Source organism: Ahaetulla prasina, chromosome 7, assembly GCF_028640845.1.
Source record: "Ahaetulla prasina isolate Xishuangbanna chromosome 7, ASM2864084v1, whole genome shotgun sequence".
Lineage (NCBI taxonomy): Eukaryota > Metazoa > Chordata > Lepidosauria > Squamata > Colubridae > Ahaetulla > Ahaetulla prasina.
In genome coordinates, this window is record NC_080545.1 from 47,567,933 (window position 1) to 47,582,191 (window position 14,259).

Consider the following 14,259-nt stretch of genomic DNA (forward strand, 5'->3'; position numbering starts at 1 on the left):
AAGGTATTTTCTTTTTCTTTTTCTTTTATGTACACTGAGAGCATATGCACAAAAGCAAATTCCTTGTGTGTCCAATCACACTTGGCCAATAAATTCTATTCTATTCTATTCTATTCTATTCTATTCTATTCTATTCTATTCTATTCTATTCTATTCTATTCTATTCTATTGGTTGAGAATGAAGAGTGCAAAAGCCAGGATGTTGCTGAATACTTTAAAAAGTGTGCGTGTGTGTGAAATCCAAGATTAAATCAAAAGCAAAAAAAGAAGAAGATGAAGTTGCTTGATACGGTCACTATGATGAGATGGTATAGTTAAGGGCATAAGCATGAATTACAAGAAAGAAATTACTAAGACAATCCTGATAAAATGGTGTCATTTGTGCCACAAAGAATTGGATGTCACTGAAGAAGGGTTTGTCCTATTGCTGAGTTAAAGTGCTATTCCTAACTTGGCACAAAATGGTGCTATGCCCGTTGCCAATCATATACTCACCCAATGGGTCCTTTCTGAGTGGTGTTTTGATTTTCTCTTCTGGTTTTGCTGCTCTCTTTTTTCAGTACATCACTATACAGGTGTGGAAATATTCATCTGTTGTAGGGCTGCCACAGAAATGTAAAGGGCCTTACGCAGTGGTGGGCTGCTGCCAGGTTTGGACCGGTTCGGGCAAACTGATAGTTCTGACCAGTGGCTGGCCCCGCCCACCTACCGTGGCGCTATAATATTCCATATTTTTGATGCATGCATGGAAGGTGCAAGCTCCCATTTTCAGTTCCGGGTGAACTGGTTGTTACACCACTGGCCTGATGCTGCCTGGACTTTTCTAGTTAGTTTGTCTGCCTCTCGTTTCATATTTTATTTTGCCATATATATCAAGCTGAGTGTTATAAAATAAGAAACAGGAAGGTGTATTTGGTTAAATTATTTCATCGTGGAGGCTAAATTGCCCTGGTTCTAATGTGGCAGAATACAGAGAAAACTACAGGGGTGCATGGAAGGCAACTAAATAGATATCCCAAAAGACCTTTCCTTTGGCTCAATAAAACTTTTTGGACATAAAAATGTTGAATAATTGATCAGAATGCAAAAGATGTGGTTGAAAGTAGAAGTCTACAAAAACTAAAGAGGGCAACTCAAAGCCTGTATTTGAAAAATAACATGCTGAGGGGGATAATAACAAAATGATTCAGGAGTTCAAAACAGAGAGGCAAATTATTGCCAAAGAAATGGACAGGCAATGGAGGGAACTAGGTGGATATATAGTTGCTTTATCTAAATGTTTATCTAAAACATTTCTAAAGGAAATGTTGCTATTATGGTTTCTACTATTATCATACTACTGGCCAGGATGCCATAAAATAGTGCTTGTGTTTGAGTTTTGCAGATTGGAACTAAACTCATTTTAGCGGTTTGATTTTGATTTTATTGAAAAAAAAAGTACTAGATAAGTATAACTTAATGTCATCAGTAGAGAAAAAATGGATTAAAGGATTTAACAAAGGGCAAAGAGGAGGTGGTGGCATGTATTCAAATGACATTTTTATGTGTTCATTATTTCACATTCAAATTATTTTTCCGGAACTATATACTGAACTTTGTTTTAATAAAGTTGAGTATTTCTCGCAAGCAAAAGGATCCTGGCATCAATGTGGAGGGAAAAAGCCATCTGCATGAGGAAACCTGATTTGTTTGGCTCAGTTCAACCAATTCAGCCATTTTATACTTGAAAGTTGGGCAGCATCAACTTTGGACAAGTACCATCTTGGAAGGGCACATTCTTTGAGGTGCTGTTTTTAATGGTTTACAGCATTTGGTCTAGGTCCAGTCCTCATTTGTTTTTTCCCTTTCTCTGGTTTTGTCTCCTCCTCCTCTTGTCCTCATGGTGGCCTCCCCCTCCTCTCTTGTTGCCTCCTGTTTCTTTCCCACCCATGGCAAAAGCTTTCTTTCTTTTTTTAACGCAGGTTACTTATCGAGGACGGGCGTCTTCTAGTGTTTCCATCCCTTTGCCGGCCGTTCTCTCTCGGCATATCCTTACGGAGGCAAACACACGAACGCCTCGGAGGCTTTTTCTTTCTCCCTCTTTCTCTCCCTTGTGTCCGTGTGATCTCTTTCACTCCCAACGTGCACGATCCGGTTTCAGCCCAGCCGAAAGGCGCGCTGGGTTATATACACTTTCCCGAGTTCCTTCTCTAACTCGGGTTGCTGTTGAACGCACCGGAGTCTGCGGAGCCCCCACTTGCTTTGCGCTCGTAAGAGGAGCGTTCCCGCCGGCCCGCCCACCCACTCACCCACCCACCGTTCTTGCTCTCTCCTAGCATTTCAAGCGCTTCTATCTCTTTCCACTCCCTCCACTTTTGCTCAAAACAAAAAAAGTCAGCGGCTCGATCTTCCCGCATTTCCATCCCGCCGCTAAATTGTAAAGAGGGGAGCTTTCCCTCGCCGCCTCTTTCTGCCGCCGCCAGCACCAGCCTCACTAGCCCCGCTACTGCCGCCGCCGCCGCCACCACCACCATCATCTCCCTCCTCCTCTGCTTCGCCGCCTCCTCCCTTTCTCCTCTCCTTTTGGCAACACCAGGACGTCCGGCGCGGCGGTGGTAGGGGTAGCGGTGCTGCCGGTGCTGCCCTGGGGTTGCGAGTGGACGGGGTCGCCTTTGAATCCTTCCGTTTTTCCAAGGTGCCTCGCAGAGCGCGAGCGGGAGCGAGCTCAGAGCCCGCGGAGAGCTGAAAGGCAGCGAGGAGTCACGATGAGCGCACGAGGTGACGGAGCCGGGCAGCCTTCGACTTCTTCCGCGGCTGCCAAAGAACAACCTGCCACCGCCGAACCGCCCAAGAGGGGACGAGGGAGACCCAGGAAACAGCCACAAGTCAGTACTTCCTCTAGCTAACCTACAACAGAGCGGAGAGATGTGAGAATCGGGCGCGCACGTGCCTTGCAAGCTCCTCGGCATTGGTGGTGTGTGTTTGTAGATGTAAAAGTTTTGTGGCGGCCACACGGGTTTCTTTGGTCGCTAGCAACTGTAATGAAGCGGCTCGGGGCTGCAAATCCCACTGGCAAGGGGAAGGAGTAGAACGTGTTTGTGTGTGTGAGCGCGCGCGCGCGTATGAAAGAGGGAGAAATGTGCGAGCGCGCGCGCGTTTGTTTCTTTTGAACTGGCAAAAACTTATCTTTGCCTTTATTGTGTGGTTTTACTCGGCTCCGGTCCCACCAACCAGCGCTCGCGGGCTTGTTTCGAGCAAAGTTTAAATCTGATCCTGTGAGCGGACTGAAAGGAAGAATGGGAATCAGGGCTGTCTTCGCTACGTCTCAATCTTTGTGCCATGTGTCTTCTAGCTCGTCTCGCAGTGGCTGCTGCCACCTCTGGTCCCATCCGACTTCACCCCCTCCCATCGTGGCCGGGAGGGAGGGAGGGGGTCAGACTCCCCAATTGTGTGGTTCAGAGGGGGAGCCATTGTTGGATGCGTGTTTTGTGGGATTTGCATTTTGTTGGATTGTTTGACTTCCTCGAGGTTTAGTGTGGTCCCCGCTCCCGCCTCCCCTCCAGGAAACTGATTGCTCTGTGTGGGAAAGGGTGCTTCGGGGTTTAGGGCTGTGTGAGTCCTCATGGGACGTTTGAATCTTGGGCATTCCCTTTTTTTTCCACGAAGTGAAATCCATAACTACTATGTGGTACATTTGGCAAAGTAAACAGCCTGCGGAGATACCCGGGTCGTCCTACTCCCTTCAAGTCATGTGGAGAGAGAGGGAGAGATTCTCTGCGGATGCAACCAATTAAGGTTGCAGTTGTAGCGCTGCCTAGCCGCATGGAGAACTTTTTCTGTTGTTGTTTGGGTTGGTTTCCATTTCCTCCGAGGCAGCTATCAGCAATAGGAGTTGCCTACTAAGTGCATTTAAAGCTGACTTCCGCGGCATAATTTTTTTTCATTCATTAGCATCAAACCACTTCCTGATCTGAAACCTGAAATGTAAAATACCTCGAAGTAGGGGGTTCCCTTAAATTTGCGGCGCAGTTGGATGATCATTAGCTAGGACTTCACACTTACCCTACTTTTCTCTTCACATCCCCAACAATAAAGCAATAAATATATTTGGGAAAGGACAGTGTGTAAACACACACTCACACTCCTAGTGTTACCTTTGTTAAACTATCCTGATTTAGTGTTCCCTTCCCTCAGTTGTAGCAAAATTTTCCATCATCGCCATAATAATAAACTAAACTGATAAACTAAAATATCAGTTTATTTTTGAAAGAAGATTGTTGTTTGAAAATGAAATGTTTTATGAAATATACTATACTCAGGAAAAAAAATTGCTTCTCTCCCAGTCAGTGCTGAACATTATAACTATCTGGCTTGATTTTTCTTTTTTTGAAATTATGTCAGTTATAGTGCAGTGAAATTCTATGCATGCCTGCCCAGAAGTAAGCCTCACTGAATATTGGGTTTTAGTCTCAGGTAAGCGTGTATAGGATTAGGGACTTAATTTCTCTTGCAACCTAAAGAATGCAGCAGAGTTTTAAGATCCATTCACAACTGCACTTAATTAGTTGAACTTCATCCTGTAATCCAAATAAAATGTTCAATATTTGAAAGTGGATGTTTTTTTTCCTTTTAGTCCATATGATTCATTGAATAAACATTTGAATTCTGAAAACTGGAATCCTACACATTTAAGCAGTCTTCTGTTTATGATCAAACAGAAACCATTGGGGGGAAATACCTGAACAAAAACTGGTTTTATATGCTCTGAATCTCAGTCACGCTATAAACTTTAAATTGCTTTCTCATCAGGCCAGAACATGCAGAGCCCCCACATACTGTATAATATGTAGATTCCTTTAAGCTAGACAAAGTGGATTGTAAACTACAGAACAAAGCAAAGCTAACTTTAGTAACTTTGATAACAAGAGAAAAAAAAATGCCTTAAAGGTTCTTTAAGGTTGGAATCCCAGTCTCAAGTGATTACAAATGTATACTTAATAAACAATTATCAAGTGAATGGGAAGAGCCTCCACTGATTAGAATGATAAAACAATCTTATTAGGTGTATTTGGTTGGAGAAATGTATCTTTGCTGTAATATCTGACATACTTTTTCATTGTTTTTCTATGGAGCTCAAGCTGCTAGGGATAAACATTTTAAATAATGCAGATAAACATATACTGTTATTTCCCTGTTTAACATTCTTTTTCACTATTAAAGTTGAGTCACTTGTTGACATAAAACAAGTGTGGTATGTATTTTAAGTTCCGTTGTTTGTATTTATATTTCTGTTGAGTTTTTGGGGACAACAGTGTGTTTTCTGTTTTTAGGAACCTATAGGAGAGCCATCTCCCAAAAGACCAAGAGGAAGGCCTAAAGGAAGCAAAAACAAGAGTCCCTCTAAAGCAGCTCAGAAGGTGAGAATATTCCAGAACAAAAGATTTGCTTTCATTACCTCCTATTTTTTTAGCTATTGTCTAAGCAGTTTCACATTTAACCTTTGAACTGTGCGGGATTTGGGCCATTTTAATAATATTTCAGGCAGGAATGTTGGAGGAGGATCTTGGACATATGAGAAACAGTCCTCTCCCTCCCCATAGTTTCTACATATGTTTAATTTCCAAATTCAGGATTTCACTATATATGAACTCTGTGTATACTAGTGTTAAATAAATTCTACTATTGTTAGTGTCTAACATTAAATGTTCATATTCTGAAAATGTTTAATATACTTAGGCAAATTATTACTCTAATGTTTTGTTAACTATATAGGTAGCATAAGCTCGATAATACATTGATGGGTATCAGGATATATGTTTATATACTCATTATAATCATCATCATCATCATCAGACATCAAGGTTGAATACCAGACTGTCCTCTATATTCCTTCCTTGACTTAGGAAGCATATTTTGGGGAAGGGGGAAACACCATATTCTGAACAATTGCTGCATTCTGAATATTGTCAAGGGAAGGAAGCATGAATTGACAAGTTCATTGAAGTAATCCACTTTGCCTCCAGACCATTTTTATTTATTTATTTATTCCAAGACATAATACCACGAGAAAAAATACTTTTTTATTTAAAAAATCATGGATAGCATAGTGATTTGCTATTTACAGTTTCTTTATAAGAATACTGCTCACCTCAGTTTTAAGTAATTTTGAAACTTCATGAATCATGTTTGGTAGACCAGTTGCTACCATCAGCGGTTTTCATTTACAAATACATAAGAAACAAAAACACAAATACTATTATTGTTATACAGTTGTGGCATTCTTTTAGTTAAAACTTGTTTTAGCACTTTTTTATATATGCACATCAATTTTGATATTGTTAATGTGATATTATGAATTATCATAACAACCTATGATAAATGTTTTTTTTTTAAATTTAGGGACTGACAATGTTTTTGTCTTTGTTTAATTTAGCTCCTTTGAGTTTCAGTACAGAAAACTTTACTTTATTCCTTTGCCTTTCCCCTTTTTGCAAATGGAATGTAAAATACTAAATATGTTTCACTGGCACATCTATTTTTTAAAAGAATATTGCAGAAAGATTGCAGCTGAGCACAACAAAAATAATCTGTAACTTTAATCCCCCCCCCCCAAAAAAAGAGAATGCAAGTAAGGTGATATGCTAGGGTTTTATAAAATTAAAGATGTTATCAAGGAAATGAATAGGTTTCATACTGCTAAAAGTCAGAATCTTACAGTTATCCAATCCAATCTAAATGGATAGAAGGCAATATAAGACAAGGAATGACGTTCCCTCTAACAAGATATAGTAGTGACTACTAATGAGAATAGCTTTAATGAAAAATTAAATCAGCCTTCTTTATTTCTTCCCAGAATTTCATGACCATTGTCTTGCAGGCTGGGAACAGATATTCCACAGCTATGGAGGGCACCAGGTGGGAAAAGACTACATTTACAAAAGGACACAGCTATCCATGGTGTAAATTACTTGAGATTTTTTTTGTTGTAAATCTGTACAACTATAATTCCCCCATCCCCCCGCCAGATTTCTCAGAGATTTCGTGACAATTTCTGGAGGGTTTTCACATTCTGCTATAGGCTTTCCTTAGGCCCATAGCTGGCCACTATGGAAACAGAAAATGCCAGTCTTGCTGAGCTGTAATGTCCTTGACTTATTACTGTAAAGAAGCCTGCCCATTTTGCTGGTACATTGTGATGGTTGTAATTTGGGTCACCCACTCGATGGTTTTTAAGTAAGTGAATCAGTGGTTTGCTATGGGCCAGGTTTGAGAAAAACTGGAAGTAAATGTTAGTTTTGGGCAAAACTGCTATAAAATATAGTCATATGATCTCAGGATGCTACAAACAGCCATAAATGTGGGTCGGTCATCAAGCACCCAAAATGTCACATGACTGCTGGAGAGTGGGGGATCTGTCCATCAGAACTTTGAAATCAGGTTGTAAGTATCCCTGGGGAGGTCTGCCATAGCTTAAACAATCAGTAAGTATCTGGTTGTAAGTCAAAACTACCTCTAGTGTGTTTGATTTTGGTTATGTGTGATGTGTGAAATAATTCTCTGTTTTTGTAAATCACTGATGGCTTAGTGATATTTTTAACACTCATATATAATAGTTTATTCAACACACCTTATTTAAGTTAAATAATAACTTAACATGGTAAGTGAACCCAGTTAGTGAATCTATTATTCACAAAACTTATACTTCTAGTCTTTGTATTAAACAGTTACCATTTTTATAGCAAGCAATATTTGAGATTTATAAATTTAGATAATTAATCAACTCTCCAGGTGATACTAACTATTGATTCTATTAAATTCAGTTTGCAGAACAAATAGGTTTAGGATTGTGCATATACATAAATGTTAATTAACATATTTCTATGATTATTTTATAATATTAAACTGATTTAGAAAAAATTAGGGATTTATTTAGAAATGTTCACAAAGGAATGGCTACATTTTTGTTCATAATTCAAAGATAATATTCTTAAAAGTGTTGATTGTTTTAAGAATAGAATAATTGTACTTTGCAGATGTCATCAGTGCTATATTAAAAATATACCATTTACTAGATGCTGTGGCTCTGTGAAACACAGGAGTTTTATAATGGTTGTCATAGAAGAGGCAGCTTTACTTGCAACTTACAACGGTTGAAAAAGATTGTTTGAAAGAAGTTTTAGGGGGATTCTGCCCATATCTAGAATATCAAAAATATTCCAAAATATATCTTCCAAAATATATCCTGCAGTAATTATTGAATGTACAGAAGTGATTATTGGTTAAATTTTTATTTATGTGGGTTAAATATCTACTTAATAAAAGGACTACTTGCCTATTTTTGAAGAATCATTTCTAAGATGTAGGTAATTAATTTTATATATGCATGGTTCTCTATCCTAACCATACTCTATTGTGGAAATAGATTTGTTTTATAAACGTATATTCATACGAATTCAGTTTCTTTGCTCCAATGGGAAAACTGTATATATGTACTGTTTAAATAATTTATATTGTGCCTCTCCATTGTTAAATCAGCTAATAAAGAAACAAATTTTAAAGTGTAATGGACAAATAATAAAGTATAGAAGATGTGTAAATCATAGAAGTGCTTTATCCTTTTGGACCTTTAAGAATTATAACCCACTTTGCAATTTCAATGTATACAAAGTAACATAATGTGCACGTTTGGTAATTGAATTATTAAGAAAAATATATTATTGTTAACTGTAACTATGCTTTTTATTGGTCTGGGATACGGCTATTAAATAATTTTAAACACACACACACACACACACACACACACACACACACACACACACACACACACACTTATTTCCAACCTAGATTGGAAAGCCGGAGTTGTCACTGCTAAAATTATTTTACCATAAAAGTAGGTTCTGTAGATAATGAAATGTTGATAAAATTTATGATAAATAATAGATGGCATCTTCCTCAAAGTAAAGTAATTGAAATGTATTATAAGATAAATGAATACTTTTAGAATTCAGACAGGCAAATAAAGAAGCTCATGATTAATTGATAAAATTTTCTCTTGTGAACTCTTACACTTCATAATTAAAAATCTCTCTCTCCGTGTCTATATGATATATATGGGTGAATGATGTGGATCGTTGTTATATTTTAGAGAAAATTCCATTAAATCTATTGGGAATGTCCTGGAATGCTCAATGATGTATATTGCTGCATTTTTTTAAAGCTTACACAGCTTCTGGTAGACTTAGAAATCGGGCCTGGGAGGCATTTAAAACAAATTGAGCTTGTTAGGAAATTAGTAGTGTGAAACTTGACAATACATAAAAATGCTGCAGGATCTAATGAGTAGCTTGTTTCATGTCTGCTGCTCAAATTCCAGGGAATAGCCCATAAAAACAGTAATATAAAACCCACAACTAAATGAATGTATAATTAACAGAGCTTTCTAAAACAACAGCAGCAGTATTAGCTCTTTTAAAGTTTTAAGTTCACGAAGAAATCAAATAAGAGGTAAAACAAGGAAGATAGGAAGCAGGATAGCTCTATTCTAATTCAGATGTTTCTGTCACTGAACAAATTCTTATGCTGTTGTTTTAAAATTGATTTTTTAAATATTTGAGGAAAATTGTTTAATAACTTTTAAAACAAGCTTTTAAAACATGGGTCATAGTCTAGATTTTTAGATTTACAGTTCATATTCTTTGTTTATACTTGATAAAATATAGTTGTTTTTTTAGAATAAAGATATATATTTGGGGTATTGTGTTACAAATTGTTTTTTGGAAGTGAATTCACATGATTCATAATGGGATTTAAGTACATGTTAGATGAAATGACAAATCAAATTCATCCTATTTTAAAAAATATAAATCCAGCTTAAATTGTAGTTTATTAGAAAATAAGTTGCTTATTAACTTTCAAAAAAATAAATCTGTTTTGAGAAAAAATGAGACAATGGACATACATCTCTGAAATGCGTATATGCCTTTTATTCACCAGTCAATTAAAACAAACAGCCTAAACTGTGAATATCACCAGCATTGTCATTCTTCAGACAGTATCATCCAGACACTGGGGAAAAAGCCTAATTTGCAAGCATAGATCACATCTGTATGTAGACTGTCATTTATTTATACTTGGGCCAAGAAAAGAAACCAATCCCCTCCTTTGTGGTCAAATTTGCAAACAGAGAGTGAAGAAAGATGCAGGGTTTTAGCTACTCCAGCTATTTTTTTAAAATTTAGAACAGTGATTTCTCCCTCCACTCCCAATAGTAAAACACTTCTAGAGCTGCTTTTGTTAGCATGTTTCCTTTACTTCCAAAGTGCCTGTAATTTATGGTTTATGGCAGGATAATTCTTGAGGTGCTATGCTGATACTAATTCTTCCTCTGTTACTTACTAAACAATACTTAATCTTGAGTATGCTCTTAAAAATGACATCACACTATAGCTATTACCATATTGGTAAATAGAAAGTGGTGGGGCCATAGGGTTTGGCACATATTAAAACAAGAAATAAGATTACATTGGCATAACCATATTCATATACTGGTGATAGTTATTAAAAGCAGAATGTAATCTTATAAAGCAAAGCAACCCATGTCTGCTAAAGCAGTGATTTGATTTCTTTAGCATGTGCTGATTTATATGAAACCATGCAGGCAGCATTTGCTCCGTTCCATTTGACTGTGATTGGTAGTCTTTTTTATTTTAGCACAGTATATATAAGCATAAGCATGAAATAACTAAACAATATATAAGCATATATATAAGCATGAGTATATAATAACTATATTAATTGGATATAACGAAAGGAAACAATAGGACAGGAATGGTAGGCACGCTTGTGCTCTTATGCACGCCCCTTACAGACCTCTTAGGAACGGGGTGAAGTCAATAGTTTTTGGTTGAATCTTCGGGGATTTTGGGAAGAGACCACAGAGTCAGGTAGTGTATTCCAAGTATTAATAACTCTGTTACTGAAGTCATATTTTCTGCAATCAAGATTGGAGCGGTTAACATTAAGCTTAAATCTATTGTGTGCTCGTGTATTGTTGCAATTGAAGCTGAAGGAGTCTTCAACAGGAAGGACATTGTAATAGATGATTCTATGAGTTAAACTCAGTTCATGTCGAAGGCGGCGTAGTTCTAAATTTTCTAAACCCAGGATTTCAAGTCTGGTGGCATAAGGTATTTTGTTGTATTCAGAGGAGTGGAGAACTCTTCTTGTGAAATATTTCTGGACACATTCAATTGTATTGATGTCAGAAATGTGGTATGGGTTCCAGACAGTCAAGCTGTATTCAAGAATTGGTCTAGCAAATGTTTTATATGCTCTGGTTAGTAGTGTAGTGTTTTTGGAGAAGAAGCTACGCAAGATTAGGTTTACAACTCTTAAAGCCTTTTTTGCGATGTAGTTGCAGTGGGCTTTGGCACTTAGATCATTTGATATGAAAACTCCTAGGTCTTCTGCTACTCTTTTCTTAGTAACTTTGGTATAAGCTTATGAGTAAGAGGCAGATTTTTTTAAATGGACAGAATACAGTGTACTTACCATGATTCTGAAGCTTGAAACTGGATGTCAGCAGAACTGACTCATGCAAAATATTTTCATGTGGTCATCCTACCGACTAGAGAGTAATGGAGGATTCAAAATGGTAAACCTAGTGGTAAATGGTAAATATGTTATTCTTCTAAACGTTTTAGTCTAGGTTACTGATGGATGATGATTGCAGACTCTGGAATCATATCATTTTTAGTATTTTGTCCACCTGAACATGTTTAAATGATGGCAGTCATTTTCCTCAGGTGATTACCTCAACTATTATTTAGACCAGGGGTGTCAAACTTGCGGCCCACAGGCCAGATGTGTCACGTGCTGGCTCCATCCCGCCCAGTTTACCGAAGGGAAAAAAAAATCCCAATACATCATGTGATACCACCATGACGCCGTGAATTTGACACCCCTGATTTTAGACTAAACCTTTGTAGGAGAATTATGAATGGTTTAAAAGAACATCGATCACATCTTGCTTGCTTCCAAAAGAAAAACGTAAATAGTATATCTAATTAAGAATTTTTTCCTCTTGTCTTTCTGCTGTTAATGGGAAACTATTTTACATGTTGAATGAAGTCAGGCTTCATCTAGTTCACCCATATTTGAGGATATAACTCACCTTAACAGGATGTTAAAAGAACAGAGAATCAGTGAATTGATTATGCAGGTATACTCATGATTAAAGGTGAAGGTTCCCCTTGCACATATATGCTAGTTGTTCCCAACTCTAGGGGGGGTGCTCATCTCCGTTTCAAAGCCGAAGAGCCAGCGCTGTCCGAAGACGTCTCCATGGTCGTGTAGCCGGCATGACTAAATGCCAAAGGCACAGAGAACGCTGTTACCTTCCCACCAAGGGTGGTCCCTTGTATTTTTTCTGTGCTTTTGAATTTCTAGGTTGGCAGAAGCTGGGACAAGTAACAGAGCTCACCCATTACGCAGCATTAGGGATTCGAACCGCTGAATTGCCGACCTTTCGATCGACAAGCTCAGCATCTTAGCCACTGAGCCTCCACGTCCGTCCTGAGCCAATCATGATTACTGTATGACTAAACCTCTGAAGAAGTTATAAATCTTAGAACTTGAAAAATGGTTAAGGAAGCTATGTTTCTAAATTTGAGGGAAACATTGAATATGTCTAAAGAAGTGTTGATAATCTAGCTGTAATACATTTGCAATGAAAAGGAATTTTTGATAAAGATAATCCTCGTCTTACAGCAGTTCATTTAAAGACCGTTCACAATTGAAAAAGTGCACTAAAAAGTGACTTATGACAATTTTTCACACCTACAACCATTGCAGTATCCCCATAGTCATGTGATTAAAATTCAGACGCTTGGCAACTGACTCATATTTATGACGGTTGCAGTGTCCCGGGGTCACATGATCACCTTTTGTGACCTTCTGACAATCAAAGTCAATTCACTTAACAAGTGTGTTACTAACTTAACAACTGCAAAAATTCACTTAACAACTATTGCAAGAAAGGTTGTAAAATGGGGCAAAATTCACTTAACTGTCTCACTTCCAACAAATTTTGGACTCAATTGTGGTTGCAAGTCAAAGACTACCTGTATTTTGCTAGTGAAATGTCTTCAATTATACTTCAGTGGGCTTTAGTCATATGAACTTGCTTGCTTTCTTGTATCTTTGATTTTAAACTACATCCTTGGTAGGAGATGGCAAAAAAAAAAAATCCCTTGGAGTTACACAGTTTACACAGCAGTGCTAGGGAAGATGTGTAGCAATAGCTGTAGGCTTTTTGTTCAAAGAGGTTTGAAATTTGGAACATGCTTGGGTTGGCTTCAAGTTTCCCCTGTGAAACTAGAATCTTTGTCTTAAGATCCTACTTGAGAGTATTGAGAAAAATCTTAATGGACACCTTTGCCTGGCTAATTGCTTTGAACTCATCGTCATTCCTCTTATATGGTTATATCAATTAGTTGCATTATAATGCTACCACTGAGGAATAGACATATATGGCTTCAAGAACATTTATTTGGGTGCTTGTTATTCTTACTTTAATGTACCTTTAAGAACATTTGCATTGACTGTCCTATGGTCCTGTCTATGGTCACTTGAGAATAAAGTTCAGTGAGTTCATTGGGCCTTACTGTCAGGTAACACGAATAGGATTGCTGGAAAGATATTATCACTCTGTTGTTAAATCTTTGTCCCTTTTTTCTTTTTTTTGAACTGGAATATATCATTGTCTTTCTTATCCCTCTGAACAAAGTCTAATCTGAAACCTACATCCTGTAATCAAAAGAGTTTTCCACCAAGAGACTATTCAGTGGTAGGAAATTGCTGTTATGATTATTTTAGGGGAAACATTCCACTGACCAAATTCTCCCTCTCTTTTTAGATACTTTTATTTTTCAGTCATGATACTGTAACAGTCCTTTGTTTTAAATACTAGTTAGGGTGAAGCTCCAAAGATTTCTAAAGTCTACTTTGACATATGAAAGATGAATACATTATATTTGAAGAACTGTTTTGATTATTAGAGCTAAAGACTAAAGGAGAGCCTCAGAAATTTGTGCAAAAGGATAGCACAATTATCACTCTGGAAAAGAGATGTATTACAGTAATAGTTTAAAAAAATACATGCATTCTCAACAGAAACTTTTTTTTTTACTTATATGAAAATATAAATTAGGATTGGGTCAGATGAATTATCTGATTCGACATAACATTTTTAGATACTTTAAATGTTTTTGAGAATATCTG

At 37.4% G+C, this 14,259-nt stretch overlaps 1 protein-coding gene across 9 annotated transcripts in view; it reads left to right on the forward strand.

Annotated features, from left to right (window-relative positions):
- The first annotated feature begins 2,319 nt into the window (after positions 1-2,319).
- The window catches only part of HMGA2 (high mobility group AT-hook 2), a 194,093-nt gene continuing 182,153 nt past the window's right edge, over positions 2,320-14,259 (forward strand). For 2 of the 9 annotated variants that reach the window (XR_009155995.1, XM_058189969.1), the window contains exons 1-3: positions 2,360-2,864; positions 5,310-5,396; positions 6,833-6,894. Coding sequence is in view for 6 of the 9 variants with exons in the window: in XM_058189969.1 (XP_058045952.1) it covers positions 2,745-2,864; positions 5,310-5,396; positions 6,833-6,894 (269 nt within the window). In the remaining 3 variants the exon portion in view is untranslated. Of the gene's footprint in view, positions 2,865-5,309; positions 5,397-6,832; positions 6,895-14,259 lie in introns of all 9 variants that reach the window. The other 7 variants (XM_058189970.1, XM_058189972.1, XR_009155996.1 and 4 more) reach the window with 7 other exon arrangements.